At 33.7% G+C, this 23,030-nt stretch overlaps 1 protein-coding gene across 1 annotated transcript in view; it reads left to right on the top strand.

Moving 5' to 3' along the window:
• Nucleotides 1–2,198: 2,198 nt before the first annotated feature.
• The window catches only part of LOC106459513 (ubiquitin carboxyl-terminal hydrolase 31-like), a gene marked incomplete at its 5' end in the record, with an annotated part of 58,564 nt that continues 37,732 nt past the window's right edge, over nucleotides 2,199–23,030 (top strand). Inside the window, 2 exons of the mRNA XM_013919139.2 lie at nucleotides 2,199–2,441; nucleotides 10,369–10,458. Of these exons, the coding sequence (XP_013774593.1) occupies nucleotides 2,199–2,441; nucleotides 10,369–10,458 (333 nt within the window). The remainder of the gene's footprint in view (nucleotides 2,442–10,368; nucleotides 10,459–23,030) is intronic.

Here is a 23,030-nt window from a genome sequence, read left to right as displayed (position 1 = left end):
CCTTTTTCCACTAACAACTGCCGTAATTTCTCTTCTTGTTTCTTTTCTTTTTCCTCTAACAACTGCCGTAATTTTTCTTCTTGTTTCTTTTCTTTTTCCTCCAACAACTGAAAAGAAACAAGAAGAGAGACAACAACAGTTGCAAGAAAACCTACAACAATGGCAGCTCGAACAGCAAAATAAACAAGAGAGATTACAACTTTTTCCTCTAACAACTGCTGTAATTTCTCTTCTTGTTTCTTTTCTTTTTCCTCTAACAACTGCTGTAATTTCTCTTCTTGTTTCTTTTCTTTTTCTCCAACAACTGCTGTAATCTCTCTTCTTGTTTAATTTCTCGTTCTTCTTGTTTCTTTTCTTTTTCCTCTAACAACTACCGTAATTTCTCTTCTTGTTTAATTTCTCGTTCTTCTTGTTTATTTTCTCGTTCTTCTTGTTTCTTTTCTTGTTTTTGTATTGCTGCCATCAAATCTGCTAGTCTGATTTATCGCTTCTCGTTTCCATTTTTTTTTCTATCCCACTTCTGACACCAATTTGTTACGTCTCCGTTTGTTAATTGATTTTTCCGTAACTTCGTTCCGACGAAACTTGCGACACAAGTTCTTTACTTAATAAACTGATTTATTCTTTCCGAATATAACTTTACCGATACACTCAACTTCAACAATCGCGTTAAAACAAACGCTAATCAACGAACGTCAACAATACTTCCGACTGCAGTTCAGTTACTCACTATCTATACACACATCACAACAACCTCACCTTACCGCATCACGTTTTCCCCTCTTATATATACCAGCCTACCCTACTAGTAAATACTAGAGCATTCGCCAAAGTACATGATTATTCTAGAAACGTTGCGTCACTGTAGTCATGTGACTCGCTGACGCAACACTATTATTGTCTCTTTGATGTGATGCACTAAGTTCTGTTTCATAATGTGTATGATTGTAGAAGTTCTTTAATGAAATAGCTTTTAAAAATACTTTAAAGCTTTTATCTAAATAGGAATAAATGTTCTCTACAAATAGTTATTTTGTCAATTATTTCAATCAAATGGTGTAGTTATTTCTATGAATTATTTTAGTCAAATACTGTATTCATTTAATTTTACTTTTTGTTTGAAATTTTGCCTTAACCATTTAGAAAGATGTCTTTAAAGTGTAAGTGTAAACTGTATTATAAAGTGTAAGAGCACAGTTGACAATATTACAGTTTCATAGCTTAGTCAAGCAATTTAAAAAAAGTTTAACTAATTACAGTAATAGTTTTAAATGTTTCATAGAATTTTTATTTCAATTAGTTTAATAAATATTTAAATAGTAGTTAATGACATGGCTTTATCCTTACACATGCCTTTAGTGAAGATGTAGTCTAGTTCACTGACACATATACTGTAACTTCTCCTAAAACAGTCTTGAACAATCATAAAAGCATATAATTCTAAAGATAAGTATTGGGAAGTTATCTAACAATAGATAAATAAAATATTTTTTATTGCTAACGCATTAACACTGTGGTTGCTTGGCCTGCTACAGGAACAAGACTAGTTTGCCAGTTCTTCTGAATGATATTGAAGTTAATTCAAATCAAAATAATAATAATAATAATAATAAGTAAATATAAATAATAATATTAAAAAAAATCAATGTTATAAATGAAGTGAATAATTCTGTGTTATTATTAATTACCCTAAAAATCTGACTTGTAAATGAGTAAAATAAAATTGATAATAATTACAATTCATTTACTTAATCTAGTTCACACTATGATTATAGTGCCTAGACCACTACTGTATGTTATTCTACAGTATGGGTCAAAGGCCTTGTCAGCACTAGACATGACAGATGTAGTATGATTGATATAATATATTCCTCATTGTTTCCACTAATCAATTTTTAGAATTATTAGAATACATATGGTAGTGAAAGAGTTCATACAAGTACGTTGCTCATACTCATTGCAGTTTATGCTGCAAAACTTTCAATAATTTTCACACAGTCATTTGGTAAAGTTTAATAACTGTTTAATTGAGGACATTTAGTAACAAAAAGCAAAACATGAAGCAGTTTAATGAGATGTATAATGTTGAATGAAAAATATACACAGAAGTGTAGTATAATATTTGACTGTAGTTTTAGATGTGATAAAATAATCTTGTTTGAATGGTGAGATAAATGTTTTTCTCTTATTTTTATCAGGGTAGTCACGGTCGATCAGATGAAGTGGTTGCTGCAGAAACTCTTGCCAACCATGTCAGATGCAATAGTAGTTTTGTTCTTGACTGGTTTCAGGGTCAGTTCCGCTCCTCACTTAGTTGTGCAAGTTGTCGAAAACAAAGTAACACTTTTGATCCTTATCTCTGTCTGTCTGTCCCCATTCCACATCGTCAGACAAGACCAGTGTTTGTCAATCTGGTACGATTAAAAGGTGACCCAAGGCAGGTGAGGAGTTACATAAATATTTTAACTGTGTATAGGTTATTTTCACAGCTGTAGGAAGTGGTAAAGCCAGCCAGGCCATGGCCTGTATAGCTACAACTTATATATTAAAACTTGCTTCTTTTAATTCAATACATTACATTGTGTTTATGCAGTATTACTAATTAAAATGGCTCAATATTCAATTTCATAGCATTAAGTTTTAAAAAAATTTGTAGAGGGGCATTCTCCAGACAACCCCCAGAAATGGAATGCTTTGAATGCTGTTAGTGTGCTTTGCACGCATTGTATGTCACATTGTTTAGCTGTGGCAAATGTCCTGACCACTCAAAAAAGTGCTTCTTATGGAAATGATTTTGGATAACAAGAAGCCTCTCCATTAACAATTCTTTTTATATTTGGCCTGTTAAGATTATTTTTAAGGTTTTGTCACTTAAAAAAAAATATTATTTCCAATCTGATTTTAGGAGTGATTTCTTTCAGTTGATGTATTGCATGATAATTATGTGGTGATATGATATGAAAAGAGAATGTCTATAACCCATGAGGTTTTAAATAGTGATGTATTTTAGTTTTCTTTTGTGCCAATTGTACTACTGTAAAACATGCAACAACAAAAAAGTATGAGTTAAAAAAATTAGTTATGTAAAATGTCATTCAGATATGTTCATATTAACTCTTTCAGCACGGGTTCGGTCCCTGGGACAACCTCATAGCCGTTTTGTGCTTGTTATAGTTTTCATGCTATAACTTTTAAATTAGTAAGCGAATGTTAATGTAATTTGGCAGCTTATCAGTAAACATTACAATGCTTTCATACATAAAATATTAATTTTTTTATATTAAGTCTTAAAGTTTGTAAAGCAGTGTTTTTCTCATGACTATTTTTTCTTTTTTGCATGTTGTCTATCTATCATGCAAAGTAATATTCATTTTAAGATTAAAAATACTTTTATGCATAAGAAAGTTTTGAAATTTCACATGTGAAAATTTATTATCTCCAGATAGTTATCAAATGTTTCTTAAGAAAAACTTTTTATTTTATCTGTTATTTTCAGTAATTAATCTCTGTACATGCTCAGTAGATCTGACCGATCTTTCAACCACCATAAAAAATTAAGAAACAAATATAAATTTTGTCTCTTTCATTCTAGAATGAACACAAATTATAACAGGAAAACATACATGTTTAGATTAAATAGCTTAAATCTAAAACATTACACATTTGTATATATATTTATAATTTTTATTATATTGACCTTTCAGCCATGCCTAGCTAACAATACAGAAATTACAATGATGCAGCTCACGTGCACTCGTGTTACCATATCAAATAATATAAAACTGACCTTTGGTCTGTACAAATTAACTTGTCTTCGGTGTCTTTTAGTAGCCTAGTATTTTGTAAGATACAGTCACATTTCAATTATTATATATAATATATGTATATAGATTATTGCTATTTTGAAATAAGTTCTTAAACTTATTTTTCTTCAAACATAGAACAGTAAATAAAGAAGTAAAGCAAACAATTTTCTCTTCTAGTTACAGTCTTTGTACTTGGTTGCTGCTTCATGTAGATTGCTAAGCCTTTAAAAAATTTGCACTCGGAGGATATGAAACAAAATATTTTTTTTTTAGATTTTATATGCACATTTGAATAAAAAAGAATCATAAGTTACTACATTAAAACCATCGAATTCCACTATAATTTATCAAGCTTAGTTGACTAAGCTGTATTTTAGTATAAAAAAATATGAAATTTTGAGCAGACCAAAGACACACCCTATCTCTTTGAAATATTGGTTCAAAAGAAAGAAATGGCGCCAAGACCATTAAAATGGTTGAGAGAGTCACTAGGGGAACATTCTGAGCTTCCGATTGGTTATTCACGTCATATATGGAAATAAGTGTATATAAGGGAGCGTTTTCAAAAATGGAAATAGGTGGGTGGGGTGCTACTGTGTTTGATTTATTACATGAGCAATATCTTAGCGAATAGAAAAGATAAGCTTGTCAATATCAGTAATTTGAGTTCTAATTCGTATGGAACTACAGACTTAACAAAGATCTAATTTGAACCAGAGCTGCATTCAACATACCACGTGTCACACAAAAATCGATGTTTATCTGTTTTTAATATTTGCTTTTAAATTAAAAAAATGAGTAATATAAAGTACTAAAATTTGAATTATAATTTACAGTTTGATATCAAAGTTATTGACATAAATTCATGAAATAGTAGTTCAATAAAATTTTGAATGCGATTCAACAAACAAGATGACATGGCCTTTCACCTGTGACCCGTCTTAAAAGAGTTAAGAGGCTCTGTTTATTTAAGATTACCTAACACACTGACTCAAGGAAAATTTTAATTGTATAGAAAAATTACAATCCATAGTTGTTGCTGCTATCAGATATACAAATTAGAAAATTATTGATTTTTAACATTCCATGAAATGTTTATTTAGGGAATAACTTATTTGCTTAAGTTCAATATACACATATATATATATATATATATATTGTTATTTTGAGATTTAATTACGATAAAGATACACCTAAGATTTTTCTACTTTTTGTTTTATATCAGTCAATTTACTCCTAAGTACTAATTAATTATTAGATTGACTTTATAAAATTCTAAGAAAGAAAAGCTTAGGTTAGTGATTGATTTGCAGTTGTTTGACTTTTATGCTCACTAAAGATCAATTATAGAATGGATAGGCTTTTTCATTTTGTCTTATTTAGAAGTTTTATGATTTTGTCCTTGCCTTTCAAGTATTTTTTTTTATATAAGTAATAGTTTTAATAATTTTGAGTGGCATATAATTATAAGTTTATGATATTTTTGTCGACTATGCATCTGATACTGACTCCGTATTTTCCTTAGTAACTTTGATAAATTAATCAAAGATTAATATAGACTCACGTAATTTTCCTATTTTTTGATGTTTTTTAAGAAAGGAAGAAATTTTAATTGCATTTTCTGGTGATACAGTGTGTTTCTGGATGACTTGTCTTGTTAACTGATTATTTTGTAATATGGATCATAAGCTAAGCTAGTTTGCCTTTGAAAAACAAAAGGAAGTAGTTGATTTAGTTAGTAATAAACTTTTATTTTTGAAAATGATCAAGTATTTTCAAGGATGTATACGGATCATGGTTTACACAGGTCCTTGAGAAAGGACTGATTTTTAGTCTTCATTGTGGAAAAGTACTGAAATTTCAGTTTGAGAAATTCTACTCATCTCTTGACACAACCAAGAGCTATTAAATTGCGTGCCCTACCAAGTAATTTCCTCTTCACACCACAAGCCTTGAACAAAGCTCCCACCTGTTCATTGTGTAGCCAATGACGTAATCATTATTTTACTATATCTTCCCACCAGTAGGAGGACGACACATCCTACATATGCAATAATCCCCAAGAGCACTAGTATGTGAACACGGGCACATTCTTTCCTCAGCAGTTTCTGTCTTCAAATGTGTTTCTCATTATATTTTCCTGCTATTTTTGTGCTTATTGTTTTAATCTTCCATTGTTGTGTAATCTTTCCTTCCTTAATTATTCTGATTTATATGAAAGAATAATACAAAATTTTAAACTTATTAGTTAGAAATTTCATACAAATTATCTTATATTTAATTTTCTTATAATGAACTATTGGGACATGTCCTATTGTCTGTTCCTGTTGTTTAATCCAAAATACAGGTTTTTTCAAGCACTCTTCAAGGTCACTATTAGGCCTATGAACCATCGCCATGTCTATATGTATCTTACAGAAACAGGCCACCACAATATTGGTTTCTTCGACTAACTGATTTATGCGTTCATGTTTCCACATTTCTGGCATTTCCTGAAGTTTTTAGCCCTCCTTCATAGAAGTTATCCGATAGTGTCATGGCAACTGGAGACACTAATGTTCAGTAATATTACTGCCATTGTGCACCATGTGGTTGGTTTCATTCTGCTCACAGATAAAAGATTCCAGACTGCCTGCATCTATTGCTTCAGCTGATCCTGACCCATCTCTTTTGCTTTTTCTTCCCTATTCCTGATGTAGATCGGGTAATCCCACATTCGTCCTTCACTGCTTGGATTCCACTGCTTGGTTTTTTTTTCTTTTGTTTTTGCTGAATCTTGGACTCCCTTGTTCACCTGAATCCTGAATGCTTTTTTCTTTTATTTTGGGGTCTTTTTCATTCCTTTTTTTTTCTCCTGTTAGTTGTCTTCATCTCTTATTTAATTTCTTAGTCCATTCTCATGCTGATTTGGAGGCTTTACTAGTGCAACATACACATATCTGTTTTTCACCTTGCCCTTGTTTTTTCCATTTTCTCTCAGTTACCATGATTTATTGGTTTCTGAGGAGTACTTGTCAGGTTGCCTTACTTTATGACTTCCACTTCCTCAATCTCCTCTCCAGAACCACTGTCTTGTACCTTTCTATGTGTTTTTTGTTGAGGTATTTCTTTTACAATGGTCTCTTGAATGTCCTCTTGAGCTGACACAGCTCTTCAGCAGTTATCTCTTCTCACTTTAGTTTCTTGCCATTGGGACCAGAGGGCTTTCAGCAGGTTTCTCATTATATAAGGCCTAGTGCAGTTGTACCCTCTTCTGTTCCTTGTTATCTTGTTACTATCAAAAGTCCACCTTCTTTGAGGACTGGCCATCATGGGTATTGGAAGCAATTCATTTCTGAACCTAACTCTCAACTCTAGTCCTGTGGGAGATCTGCTCTCCCAATTTGTCCACTTGTGAACTCCCATTGCTACACCCGATTAAGTTCCTCAGTTCATGGTTTTTTCTTACTTCTACTCTCCACCTCATCCGGTTTTCAATTCCATGAAAACATTTTTCCACCCCACCCTGGGGTTTTACTCACATTTTTTATTAGTCCCACATAGATAGGAAGATGTCAACCAAATACCAGTCTGTCCCACTTGACCAAGCTTTGGTCTTTCCTTGGTTCCTGATGGGCAGTTTCTCACTTTTTGTTAGTTACTCTCCCCAGTGATAAATTACTGATTCTTTATCTCAACACTTTCTCCACATCCTGATCTGTCTACCTGATTTTCACTTCCCTGGGTTCATTCACAGTTGTTTAATATTTTGCTCTCAATCCTTTCCTTTGTGTTGGCTATGGCTCCATCTTCTTTTTTTGGTTCTGGTGGGTTTTTCCTCAGAGGTTAAATTTTTGAGGCCTTTTCTACTATTATATTTGCCCCTTCCAACATGACTTCCTTCGAGTAGACTGTGGCCCCACCCTCTATCATTGGTTATGGTGGGTTTGCCCTTAGTGATTATGTTCTTGAGACCTATTCCACTTCTTTAGGTAGCCCATTGTTTACCTTTGTGTTTAACTTCAAACAAACCACTCCTCTGTTTGTCAGTTCCAATGTGGCTTTTTCTTGCAACCTCCATTCTACATCAAAAATCATCTTGTTTGGGGCAAGTGGTTTGGCTTTATGTTTTAGTCACAACTCCCCCACACACTTCACTAAAGGGTCTCTCCCACTTTATATGCGGGGCAGGCTTGGCCAACTTTTTTATCTTTGTGACATGGTTCTTTTGATACCAGGGCTTTTAAATCTCCTTCATTTTCTCCATGAGACTGTCAATGGAGAAATACATCTTGTTTTCAACCTCTTGTGTTTATGGGAGATCACACAATCTTGGAAGTCTCTTTTCCCCTCACTTTACTCAGACTTGCATTTATTTGGAGTCTGTCAAGGTTCATAAGTCATTCTGTGTGCTCCTTTTGTTTACATATGTGTTTTTCTTTATCTGTAGTGAGCATAGCACATGTGGCACTAACCAATCCTGTACCATACCTTTCCAATGCCTCTGTTTTGGTGGAGTTTAGTACTAGATACATTATCATTTTCAACATTAATCTTTAGGGATGAGGTTTCTTTGTCATCATATCCTCCAGTTGGTAACTACTTGTAGGTTCTGCCACCATCTTCCATCTCATCTTTCTAGTATTTCTATGATCCATTTTCCATTTAACCACCACTATTGTTTTTTTTTTCCTTCCTTTAACAGCAAGACACTTGCTTCTGGGACATCCGTTTCCTGCTCTGGGCTCAGAACCACCACCTTTAGTCGTTGATCTACCAGGTCTTTAAAGCTAAGGCTCCGCTGGTAGATCAACTATTTCACTTATGCCTGAACTTTCCCCACCTCTGGAATTTTCAGTGAATTTTCTTCCACTATAGACAAGCTATCATCACTGCTTTCCCATCTACCCTCCACTTTCACTTCAATTAATTTAGAATCCAGTTCCAGGCTATACAGTACTGGCTGAGGATGCCCCATGTTTGATGTGGTTCAACCTTATTTTATATGTTTCAGACATATTTCTTATTTTTCCTTGCAGGAGCTGACACTTGCTTTTGTCTTGGCTTCCTTCTGCACTACTTACCACAGGGATGGATTCATCTTGTTTCCAGACCACCTTAACATTTGAATTGTTTGGGATAGTGATTAGATGTTTTCTCCTTTCATCATCTCTTTTCCATTCCTCTCTGTGAAGTCATTCTGACTTGGACCATCTCCTTTGTTTAGTGTGATATCTTCCTTATTATCTCACAGCTTCTCTTGCCTCTAGCTATTTACGTCTTCTGTATGTGATCTTACAGGTAGGGATATGGAGGACCCTGACACAGTAGAAAGGTTGTACCTACCCTGGTCTTTATCTCCCTCCAGTTGCAATTCTTCACTCTTTGCAGTGGCTCTAATGGTGAGTTGTTTATTTTCCTCTTATTTTTTTGGGTCTTGCAACTATGTTATTCAACATGCATATATGTATATATATATTATGGAGATAATGGAACTCACAGAGTGGCCTGTGTTGTCTCACAGCAAATATTTACCCAAACTCTGCATCAAGTGGGGAAGTAAGGTAACTGTTAATACTTTGGTGGTTTCTATATATATTTCAGGCAGTTATGCATTTGTCGAAAAAGAAACAAACCATTTGCATTCTTTCTCTCACATGCCATTTTTGCCCACTTTAGCAACACATTAGCACCCAGCAAAAGATTCTTCTGACAACATCTTTTGCTCAACAACCTCTGTAGGCAAAGAAAATTCCCTACTTGAGATTGATGTAGTCTTTGGCTTTCCTTTTTTTATGTTAAGTCTGTATGAACCCTAAAAGAATCATAGGAATTATGCAGCTTGTATTGAAAACTTCAAATTGTAGTTTAATGAAGAAAGATGTATTCAAAACACAAGAGTAAATGGTTGTTTTGTGTCTTTATTACAAATTCTGTATTACAGCCATCTTCACCTGTATGGTGGGGTTCGTTTTTACACTTATATCTTACCCTAATGAAAAAAAATTCTCTGTTTTATTGTAGAAATATGTAGTGTGATATGATCTTTATTTGTGATAACATCTTAAGTGACAGTTTACTGATGGATCATTTAAAGAAAAGTAGGTGACATAGAGAATGGAAAAATAAAGCCATTGATTTGGAAGTTTATAATAATATATCTTGGTATTAACATGCATGTTTCTTAAGTTGAGCAGCACTAAACACTTAGATGTGATTAATAATAAATATTTGAGTTAACTTGTCATAAGTTGAACAGTTACAAACACTTAGGTATGACTAATAACTGATCTAAATGCTGATATATCTTGAGCTAAACAGTATTCAGCAGACATGGCTGAGAAGGGATCTCAGTCTGAACGTACTTTAAACTGAATAGTAGACTGCTATTGTGCAAAGGGTATTATCATAAATGTGCTGTTAACCATTCTTAATCTTACTGTTAGTGTTTGACTCTCTTTGAATAAAGAAAATAAATGTGCTTTTACTCTTAATTGCATTTTAGAAAATTTGTTTTATTTAGGTATTTATTTTTGTTTTGTTACATTCTTAAAAATATAAATTGTTGCACTTATTTTACCAGGTCAAACTTGGTGTTAGTATAGACGTCCAAGCCACAGTAAAAGAACTTAGGGAAAACCTTGCAAAAAGTCACAAGATTCCAGAGAACCAGGTTAGTCCTTTGCATTTTAAACTATCCTGTTTTATATACCCAGTTAGGTTTTCAGCGAGGCAGGTTTTTACATGTCAAGTCAATTACATCTTATAAAGGTAGGTGGCTACATTTAGCTTGAAAAGAACAGTTTGTGGTGTGTATTTTTGGCTTTTGCTCATTTCAGTGAACCTGTATAGGTTTTGAAGTGTGTAACATTATGCTACTATCTTGTTCTCTGATCTCCCTTGTTTAGGGTTACTGATGAGGGGTGGAATTCCCTGAAACCAGTATAACCCAGTGACAAATGGTGAATCGAATGAGAGATCGGGCTTCATATTTATTTTCAGGATTAAAAAAACTGGTATATATTTAGTACCAAAATCCAGAAAAGATAGAAAGATGGCTGCATTTTGAGTAGTTAGATCTGTTCTCTATGAGGTAGACTGCTATATTTCAGTAGTAAACTTAGTGTTGATCTTTTGTAAAGGAAATAAAATAGATTTTATCTCTTAGAGAGAGAGAAGAGATGAAAGATCTGTAATGTAGAGTACCTATTCTAGATGGTCAAAGGCATTTTCAGTAAGGTAGATTCTATATTTTAAGAAATATGGGTTTTTATTTCTTTAGATATTGTAGTTCTGACTGGAGTGTATTGGATGTTATCCCTAAAATAAAAATATATAAAAAATGATCACAGTACTCCAGAAAAGAGTTTCATCAATGTTTTCTGGAGTACTGTCATCATTTTTATATATATTCAACTTGGAAATAAACAGGTTGGTTCTCTGTAAAATTTACTGTTACATTCCAAGCAGACAGGTACGTACTCAGTAGTGTGTGTGCTGATGTGATATTTAGATCTTATATACTAAACACTAGTGCTTTTGACAGATTAGAGAAAGAAGACAGGTCCACCTGTCAATAGCACTAGGGTTTTGTTAGTTTTTTTTATCTCGTATGTTTTTCACAAGCATAAGTACATCGTTATTCATACAATTCTTCAAAATTTAAAACAGGTTTCTGCATTTAGGTACGAGTTATAGACAAACCAGATGTACCCAATCTGCTTTTAGGGGCTTTCTCACATGCTCATTGGCTAGGCTCAAGACTTGGCTATTTTCATACCTGGTCTGCTTACTACATAATTTATTTTGCCAGACTTAAAAAGTTTTCTGGTGATGTGGCATTCAAGCAAGTGCTGGTGGAACCTAGCATTTTAAAATAGTTTATATCTTCAGTATAATTTGTCTTCGTACTGTAAAGTTATTTTTGTCTTGGTAGCCAGAAGTCAATATGGAATAAGGAAAATTGTTTTTGCCTTCTTTGAACAATTAATTTCACATGCAACATTTTAGATATTGTTTTATAAAGTTTTTTTTTTCTTTATGAAGATTGTGTCCCATTTCTTCTCTTCTTGATAAAGTCTGAGTAATTTTACAATCTTCATACAAATTGTTACAAACTTCCTGTTTTTTTTTATTAATAACTTCCCTTTTAGCTCCTGTTTACTTAAGAATTTGACAATGCTACATTCTAAATAAATAGATTCTCTATGACATTTTCTTCACTTTCAAACAAGAGGGTGTTCAGTGTAAGGTTTATTACTATATTCTGAATATAGGTAGAATCTTTGTAAAGTTAAAAACTACATTTCAAAGAAGCAGGTAGGTTTTTCTATGAAGTTCACTGCTACATTTGGAGTCACAGAGAATTCTATGAAATGTATAAACTGTTACATTGTACATTTCACATAAGAATATTTTCTAGGTAGTATGCTGCTAATTTCTAGAGAGAGACAGGTGGAATTGCTATAACAGATGCTGGTAAATTTTCCTCAGATATGATTTCCATCAGCTTTATGTTACTTTCCAAACAGAGTTTATAAAACTATGATGTTGTATTCCTTATGTGCTGGTAGTTTTCCTTAAATCATTCTATTACATTTGATATAGACTTGTAAGTTATTTGTAACATATGACATGTTTCAAACTAATTTCTCTCCAAAATATTGTGCTGCTACATTACAAATGTTTCAATTTAAAAAAGTAATACTTTATTTTAACCAAGAGTTACATCTTGACCATAGAAATAGTTTTAGTTATTAAGGATAAAAAAAACATTTATGGCTTTGTTAACATACAGAGAAATGCTGCATTTTTATTGTGCAAATATTTATTTTCAGTCATCTATTTTATATAGTAGAGTTGTTTTAACATTTATGTGTTTCTATATCAAATGCATCATGAAAATTGCTCTTACACTGTTTGTGAGCTGTTGTGTTTTCTGCATTATTAATGAATATTTCATGATGATATACCTTCTGGTTGAGTAATTGATGAGATACCTATTATACTAAGGAACTGTATGTTGGTGAATCTGAAGACACACCTAGATTTAGGTTTACTTTATTAAACAACCAGTTTGTTGTGAAAGCTGTTAGGTTAATGCTAAGCAGCATGAATTGCACCAGACTGTTTTATTGTAATAGTCATCTACAATATTGTAATGAGTAGCACCCTGGTGGGCTTAATTGTTGGAGTTTCAATTAAAACTACTCGTTACACCAAATTTATTTTATTGGAGGATTTGTCATGACGAGTGGAGCCACAACTAGAGGTAGTTTACAGTTAGATTAAAGAATGAAAGTCTCAGGCCAATGGTGAACACTTACAATAACTCTTATTAATCATAATTCATCTGACTAACAGTTAATAAAGGCAAAACTTCGTTTATGACAAACAACATAGAATAGCTTTTAACTTGGTTACAATACTTGTAATATCTTCAATATACACTTTCATTAATACACATAGATATATTTCAACATAGCATTTTAGAAAACATTGGTATTAATTGACTGAGAGAAAACAGTAAAGTATACTTACAATGGTGTTGTGTTTGGAAATCGAATAACATTGGAAAGCTTCATGTTGCCAAAATAACCTTCAGTACTTCAGAGGTTTTTTTCTGAATTCCGAAGGAACTCTGATTTTCAGTTTCTGACATGGGTTTATAAAGCAAATTTCTGTGTATTATCTCGAGCATCTAAATAGGACACAGCATCACCCTCAAGTAGTCCTGTGATCCTATTGGACGCTTTAGGGGAATACCCGGGCTGTTCCAAAACCATAACCAAAACTCTCAAATAATTGGTTACAGTTAGGTTGTGTTAGCCGGTCACCTATTTACGTGTATTGCTACACCCATGTGCTGTAAGTGATATCGCCTCAAAGCGCCGATATTGCTTGCTAAACCAAACTTTTCTGTAGCTTTCCTAGTTCTACAGGGTTGATGTCATCCATTCGTCAACCTTTCACAAGTTCTAGTACGCTCATCTCGTTTCTAGGCAACGCTTCTTACGTAGCTTAACCTTGTTTTTCTAGTTCATCCACATTACTTAGTTATTTACAAAAAATACAACTACTAATTTAACTTTATTCTTAAACTTTCTAAATTAATAAAAAGTCCTAAAAATGTTGAAGCAATTGTAAATTCCAACTAAAATATCCCAAATTGCTTCAATATTAACTTCTAAGTAATAATTAATAAAGAAAATTATGTATCAACCAGTCTTGATATTGCAACAAAAATTCTCAACTCCTGCTAATACTAAACAAGGGATTTAAAAGAATCTATTTTTTGAAACGTTTTTTTTTCCATATTCAGTTTATATATATTTTTTAAACTTAATGAAAATTGATAACTATATATTGAGTACTTTTTATACCTGAAAAATCATCTTTTAATTGCTCAAGTATAATGCAAATAGTCCATCAAAGGATAAGGTTTTGAAACCAAAAGTGATATAGAATCTTAGAATGTTTTTATTTGTATGTGGTAACCGTTTATTATGAGTTTTAAATCTTTTGCATCTTTTATAATTTATTTCTGAGAGAACTTTTGACACAGTAAAACTTCTCTCTGAAAATGTTAAGGATTAATTGATGAAATAAGTAAAAATAATAAGCAATCAGAAATTTCAATGAGTTCCAACAACTTACAAAGAACTGGTACTTATTGATAACAATGTAAACTTTTAATTTCTAGTCTGTGTATTTAAATTGTTACGTGGTTAATTTTGTTTTTTATGTCAATGTAAAGAAGAAAATAAATCTATTGTGTTTATATTACTTTTTGATATTGCATACGCTACTGTTAATCATGTGAATGAAAATAATGTACTATAATGTACAAATAATCTTGTATTAAAATGAAGTTATAAAAAATTTTCAAGAACTGACTTTTAGACACGTTTACCACCCTTTAAGATGTACTTTTATAACAGCACAACCATACTTAAAATGATTCGTTGTTGTTAGTCATAAAATACTTTTTGGAAAGTCTGATTTAATCATGAAAATATTTTCAAACTTTTATTTTTAACAATAAAATACTAAATAATACACCTATAATGGACTGATGGGGAGGGAGAGGGAAGGAATCTTATGTTAAAGTGTATATTCGTCCCAATTGTTATTATATTTTATTTTAATGATTTTAATGGTAATGTACTGAGTAATAAGTTAGAAGAACTTGGCTTGTCATATTGTGTCAGATGACCTAGTGATGTCATTTCATTTAATATTACAATCGTGAAATACAGCATGTGACTTTCAAGTTTTCTTGCAAAGATTGAGAAGGATCCAGAAAGTATTAAAAGGCTGATTGGACCAAAAAAGAGAGTTCTTTAGTGTCTGAAGTTTAGTTTGTGACGTTTCAGTTGTTGACAATGGTTGCTGTAGTATTTGGCAGTGGAGAAAATAACTGCCTGTGCATACAGTTATAATGCTAGATTTATCTGGATTTTGTCATTGTCTTGCTACATTTAATTCCCTATGGAAGGGCCCTAGTTCATTCTATAAACTTTTGTGTCAATAACTTCAAGAAGTTATAATATTGGTTAATAAAGCTGTTGTCCAAGAGTATTGCAAGTCAGGTCCTGAGAATTATCCATTGGCACCTCTTCTGTGGACTATAAAAAGTGTCACTGTGAAGTGGACACATTCATGTATGGTGCAAGGCATAAGGAATATTTTAGAAGATAAATCCATACTGTGTATGGACAGTTATTGTGTAAAGAAGCCAAGGGGGAGAAAGGGCCCCAACATTTGTGCAAGTTGACACAGATTTTTTTTATTAACAGTTATTTAATTTTAGTAAACCTAATTTTATGTATATTTTTTTTTGATAGAATGAGCCATTTTGTAGTTGAGTTCCCTTAGAAAATATTATACAGATCTAGAGTTTGAGCTATTGTCATATTTGAATAGTTAAATATATATATGTTATAAAAGTTGATAGTTATTTATTATAGAAATGTCGTAACAGTTATTATGGGGGCTCATCTAGGATTTGGATGTCTATTTAGAAATAGAAGTAATTTATTTATAGAATCTTCTAGATTGTTTTAGCTACGTCACATCATTCAATTATCTAATCGTGTGGTCCAGGCGAGTTTGTCAAGGTTTACTAGTGTGCATATGTAATCGTGTAAACCAGAGTCATCTGTGTTCATTGGTAAATTTACAAATTTTTTGTCAGAATAGTAATATTAGTAAATATTCAGAAAATACATAACAATCAAGTAAGTATCAATTTTTGTAACTGAGCAAGTTGGATTTACAAAATATGTTTTTTTTACTTCATATTAATTTGTAGATCTGTTGAAATATTTGTGTATTTTGTGTTAAAGTTAATTAGAAACATGACTCACTTGTTCCATTAAGACAAATTTGTAGGCATGCTAACATCTGATCAAATTTATAGTTTGGAAAAAGATGAGTTATTGAAATTATGTCAAAAGCTAGAAATCGAGGCTCCTGCCAATGGTCTAAAGATTGATATTGTTAAGTTAACAGTAGAGGTTTTCAAACATGCTAATAAAATATCTGATGGTAATGATAATCATGTTGACCTAGATTTAGTGTCTGAGGCAGGGCATTCCAAGTCAGCTGGAATAACTAGTTAGCAACTCTCTCAGCTTGAGCTTAGAAAACTTGATTTGAAAAGGGAGTGTGGTCGTGAATAAAAAGAGCTTGAAATGCAAGAGTGAAAGCAAGAGCGAGCCTTTGAATTAGAAAAAAATAGAATTACAATTGCAACTGGATGAGTATATATCCAGCAAAATGAAGCACGCAGGTGGGTTCAGTACCTCAGCATAAAATGCATATCAGACTAATAAGTTTGTGCCTAAGTTTCAGTAGCATGATTTAAATAATTACTTTTTAGCTTTTGAGAAATTACTGTTCTTATGTAGTGGCATAAAGAATACTGGTCCATATGGCTTCAGTCTCAACTTCCTGGTAAAGTGTATTCTTCCCTCAGTTTACTGCAGCATGCAGATTTTTGGATTATTATGAACAAGTGCCTGAAGTTTACAGGCAAAACTTTAGAAACAGAAATTAGGTACTGAGTCACATGGAGTTTGCTCGGCACAAAGAGGTGCAGTTATTAATGTTTTTGTACCTAAACATAACTTATCAATTTTGTCAGGAGCAACAAAGCTAGCTGATGAATATTCATTCAAACACAGACATAAGTGGGAACGAAAACCTAAAGATTCAGGGAAGCAGTGGGAGCTTAAACAGCAGCAGCCAGTAAAATCAGACTTTATGAATCAGGAAAAGGGTCAGGACCAGAAAAAATCCAACAAATCAGGCATAAGATGTTACTATTGTGGTACGTTAGGTCTCATAATCTCAGAATGTAGAAAAATCAAACTGAAGAGAAAGGCAAGAAGTCTGGCAGTTGTGTATTTAATTTTAAGTCATTAGATCTCTCTTATGTGACTGTGTCAGAACTTGTGATTGATGCCATGCCAACAGGCTTTTTGCATTTTATGAGCATGAGAACTTTGTCTCCATGTCTGTAACTTTATTTCCAAAACATACTTACCATCCACTGACACTTCAGCTATTCCTCGACATTCACTTTGCTCATCTAAGCACTGGTCTCACTTGCTCCAGTTTTTTATACCCCACTTAAATGCCCTTGGCAATTTTTGGCCTTGTGATACTCTCCACCTACTTCAATGCATCCTCTATCCTGGTATTGTATATAAGTACCTAACTCCGATAATGTAATCACTTTTTCTCAAAAAAACATTTGTGCTTTGTTACATTCTGGATTGTGATTTTGGTGTTAGCTTGTGGATTTATGTACAATTATCATTTCTTCAAAAAAATAATTGACACGCTGTTCACAGAGGCTCATCAGACTTTCCCTATTCATCCACTTTTATCTAGTGTCTCTGCGGTAGTGGGGGAGCGGGGGGGTCAATCTCAGTTGAGGCTGTCCGTGATTTGATCCGTTGTGAGATGGAGGCATATATTCGGCCTGATGGTTCTGAGGCTGCTTTTCTTGATGATTCAGGACATTCTGTAGAGAATTTGTACATTTTTCCTGATGCCTTTCTTTACTAAGTCTGCTTCTGATGAGGCCAATTTGGATCAAATGCCTCCTGCTCCTTTTCTTCTTAATCACTCAGGTTTGCGAGAATTTGGGATTTTCCTTGGTTGCATTTGAGTTTACTCCTTCCTGATGGTGGAAAGGTCGGGGGGACAACTTAGTTTTCCTCCTTCATATATATATCTTGTACCCTCATTTGTTTGTATGCTTTGGCTTACCACCACCAAGTGGACATATATTTCGATTCCACAGACTAAATCCAATTTTTTGTATATGTGAGGTTCCAGACTGGACCTTGTGATCCCTTTGAACAGATCACAATTCTTATATTTGTTTGACCCTCACTCTTGCTCTGAGATATCCCCCCCCCCCCAAATTTTGTTGGAAGCCTATCAAGGTTACCCGCATCAATTTGAGGATGAATGGGGTCTTTTACTGACTTCTACCTTGGTCAAATTGTCAGCTTATGTTCTTTGGTTTCCTGGTTTGTATGTTGTTGGGACTTATTGAGTAGCAATTCCTTGTTGGAGGGAGTTTGTCTACCTGCTGTAGCCCTCCTTTATTCGTCCTTTGATGTTCACAGGCATCTCAGAGATGTTGGAATTGTGAATTGATGTCACCCATTAGCTTTTTTCCTTGTTGTTGTTGTTGTTGGCTTCTAGACTTTTTTTGGCTCCTGCTGGTAGTCGGAGTGCGACTACATCTGTTGTGTCCCAACCCTTGGCTTTTGTTCCTTACTTTATGGACACTCAGAATAGATTATGCCCTTACTTTCAAGGTTCCTCCACTTGGGGCAACTGTCGCCAATGGCGTCGGTGTCAACCCTAGGTGGATGGGGTCTGTAGGAGGGAGATTACACAATTGATGGACACATGATATTCCTTCACCGCAGATTCATGGGTATTTCAGGTTCTGGTGTTGGGGTTGGTCTTTCCATTAACTTCTCTCCCTCCATTTTCCTCCTGACTTGTGATATTTCCACCCCCAACTAATCAGTGGAATGTGGATTTTTGTTCCAAGGCTATCAGAGAGTTATTGGTAATGGGGGTGGTAGTGAGAGTCCATCCCATTCTTCCGGGGTTTCATTCCCGTTTATTTGATGTACCCAAGAAGTTGGCAGATTGGCGGACAATCATCCTCTTTCTCGTCTCAACCAATTTTTCGATCCTCCCAGGTTCACAGTGGAGTCCTTTTCTCAACCTACGTTGACAGTATTCACCAGGTCTGTGGACCAAGTTCGACTTTGCTGATGCATTTCTAGTGAATTCATCCTGCCACTATCTACATTTTGTGCATAGGGGTCAGGTTCTGCTGTTCAGGGATCTGTTCTTTGGCCTAGCATCTGCATTATATATTTTCTGCAGGGTCGTACGAGTTTTTCAACATGTATTAAGACCTACTCAGCCTACTCCCATCTGGCTTCAAGCTATGGAATGGGCAGTTATGCTCTTACTTACATGGATGGTTCTATCTCTTTTGGGAATGTGGGCATACTTCAATTCTCTGATTCCTTCAAGACGAGCACACATGCAGCCCCTTATGTGGTCACTGCATGACCAATGGATCAGTAGTTCCAATCCACTAGATCATCCAGTCTCCTTCATCAGGAGCTACATCTTAGTTCTCCAATGGTGGTTTATTGGTTCAACTCTAATATCAGTGTACCTATACCACCACTCTGTCCCGAGTTTTGTCTTTTCACAGATGCCTCTCTTCTGAGATGGGGTGCATATATTAAAGGTCAGGAATTCCAGGGTATATCGATTGAAGATGACTGACTCTTTCTTCCACATCATTAATTTAGAACTTCTTACTGTCAAACAGGCTATGGTTCAAGGTCTAGATCTATTGCAGGAGAATGTCATCATGATTCTTTCCATCAATTCTACAGTCGTCTCTTAAATTTCCCATCATGGGAGCACACTTTCTTAGGCCCTTTGTTTTCAAACTTTAATTATTTTTCTATGGGGCTCACTACAATCATATCAGCCTCCTGGCTTGCCATTTTCTTGGTGTGATGAATATCATAGCAGATCACCTGTCTTAGCACATTTGATTTCTCCCAACTGAATGGATTCTCCATTGCGAGGTTTTATGATGGATTTGCTCTCAGTTCAGGTGTCCAATGATTGACGCATTTGCTACTCTTTGAAACTCAACTACAGGCATTTTTGGTCCCCAGTACTTCATCTTTGGGATTTGGCAATAGTTACATTCAATCCAGATTAGATGGGATTGCACCTCTGTACCTTTCCCCCAATTTGTCTGTTACTCTGAATTCTGGTTATAATTTGATTCTCTACTTGAGAGTTGTTGGTAGCCCCAGATTGGCTTGCCTAACCACGTTTCCTCTTCTAAAATATTTCCAAGAGGGTCCATCTCTACCTCTTCTTCTTTGGCTTTTTTTGTTGAAGCAACCTTGATTCAGCATTATACACCCAAACTTTACCAAGCTCATTGGGATTTAACTTCTAAAGTTGCCTTGTGTGTGCCTCACAAGGAGTTTGAATCCACTTCACCCAAACATGCTCACCATATCTCGTTTTTTGACTTGGATCTAGCTTTGTCTCCTGTCTTTTTATGTATGGCAGTTTAATCAACTAATTTTCGTTATTTTATACATCGGAAAGTTTGACTCTTCACTGCTATCCAGCCTTCTCCAATAGTTCAGAGTCCTTCTTCCTAAATGGCCTTTTCGTTTACTTAACTGGAATATTAGGGTGGTATTACATGCTGTGTCTCAACATCCATTTAAGCCTTTTGTACCATGTATCACCTTTCCCTTAACCCTATCGAGACGGGTATGGGTCAGAGGGCATGTCGTCACGTTTGTAGATTTACATTCAACACTTTATTTAGTTATTATTTTATAAACGTATGTCAATAAGTTTGGTATCAAATTATAGATTATAATTCAAATTTTAGTATTATACATTAGTTAGTTTTATAATTTGAAACTAAATATTTAAAAAAAAGGCTAAATATCGATTTTTGCGTGTTATGTGGTACGTGGCATTTTGGGTTTGGTCAGATTACATTTTATGATGCCCACAGTATAATGCCTGTAGTTTCATTTGAATTATAAACTCAAATGTTTGGTATTGGCAAGCTAGAATATAAAGTAAGAACCTCCTACCATTTCTATTTGCTGAGATACCATGATAATTAGTGAACCGACCATATTGGCTCTGCCCAAACGTTAATCGTTTGAGAAAACTTATTTATCTATGCCTACTTTTATATACCAATAACTTTATAATCAATCGAAAGCTATGTTCTTATTTTACATAATTCTGTCAGTCTTCCTATGTTATTTATGAAAGAAATGCTCTTATATCATTGGAAAGTTTGAAGTATTGCTATCAAGGCTATTTTGTGAATAGAAATTATATTTTTTATTCCCAATTTAGTTAGGAAGCCTGATAAATTACAGTGGATTTTTGGGGTATTGGTATAGTAATTTATAATTATTTTGTATTCCAAAATGCTTATATAAATTCTACAAAAATTATTTTCCCATCTCCATGTGAATTTGGATGAGGCTTACCAAGTATGGCTCATGAGTGCAAACAAGAACTTCATAGCATTGTGAATTTGGACGAGGCTTAGCAAGTATGGCTCATGAGTGCAAACAAGAACTTCATAGCATCGTAAGTAGTAGAGATCATTGTTTTTCAATTATTTTTTGTTCACTGTTTTATGTTTGAAGAAAAATAATTGACATTTCAGTATTTATTTGAAAACATGAGTTATATATATATGTAAGAACTTGTGTTATTTTTCTACTCGTTTACATTGAGGTAGAATAAAAACAAATTATACAAAACTAAAGACTTGGCAATTCAGGAAAAGTTTATTTATAATATGTGAAAGTCTAAGAAATAAATTTATCACTGATCAACTGATCTTAACACATGAAAAGGAACACCTTTACATAAACACCCAGTTGAACTTGCAGTTTGTTGGTGAATAATTTATTTCTCAAGTTACAATCAAAAAGGCTAAGCCAAGAATACTAGCCTAACCAAAACGATACATATTTATATTACTGGAAACTACACATTTATTGGTTACTGCGTAAGCATGGTAACATATGAAACAGAATGTCTGTAAGCATTTACACACATTTACACCTATACCAATGCTAAATGCCAACCACCAAGTAAGATAAGTAGGATGGGATACAACATTATACTTTGTATAGAGACATATCATAAATATTTTCTCTCACTTTTATAAAGTATTTTAGACAATTCTTGTTGCAACAACTGTATTGTAAAGAATTTGGCAAATTCTTTCCCACTGTGTTCTCAGAGCAGCGATCTGAATAGTTTCTGTAGGATACTTCCACTTTTTGACTTATTGGATCGGCCCAGACTTTCTATAAAGTCATAAACATTTTATAATACTTTAGACAGTTGTCATTGTAACCATTATACTGTCCACAAGTTGATATATCCTATCCCACTGTGTTTTCAAAACAGGGAAAATTCTGGGAATTGCACTGCATGAACTTATTTGATATTGACAGTGTCAAAGTACGGTAACACCTAAACAGGAATGGCGATTCATTGCTTTATATTCGGCAGGTTTCTACTTCAGCCGCTAACAGTAGAATAACAATAGGAAATAGATGTAAAAAAGATTAGAAGGAACTCACAGTAGATTTACTTGGAACTTTACTGCCCCTACTGAAAAGAACAGAGTGCTATTCATTTTGTTTTTTTTTAATTTCTAACTCATCTACTAGCAATAAAATAACTACAGAAAATAAGGTGAAAAGGTGAGAGTGTAAACTCTTACCATAAGTACTTTGAAATATTATAATCACTACTAACAATACTATACATTTTATTTTGCAACCTCTATTTTTGTTATACTTTGATCACTTACCCACAACTTGGAGAAATAAGTATAATGTTACAGTAAAGAAAATAACAAATAAAATATAAAGCTTTACTGAAAATAAAAATGTTTGATATTTGATTACGAGGTTTTTATATTTCATTTGTTTTAACTGTTTATTAATACAAAAGTAACTAAAATAATAAAAATAGAAAGTTGTTAGGTAAGATAATGAAAGAAAAATAATAATAACTTTCATGGGGTATACACGCCAGAAGCTTCTGCATTACATTGTTTGATAGGGTAATGTCAATGCACGTGTGCTGTGTAATATTCAA

This window comes from Limulus polyphemus, unplaced genomic scaffold (genome assembly GCF_000517525.1).
Source record: "Limulus polyphemus unplaced genomic scaffold, Limulus_polyphemus-2.1.2 Scaffold620, whole genome shotgun sequence".
Classification (NCBI taxonomy): domain Eukaryota; kingdom Metazoa; phylum Arthropoda; class Merostomata; order Xiphosura; family Limulidae; genus Limulus; species Limulus polyphemus.
This window is presented reverse-complemented; position numbering and strand designations above follow the sequence as displayed.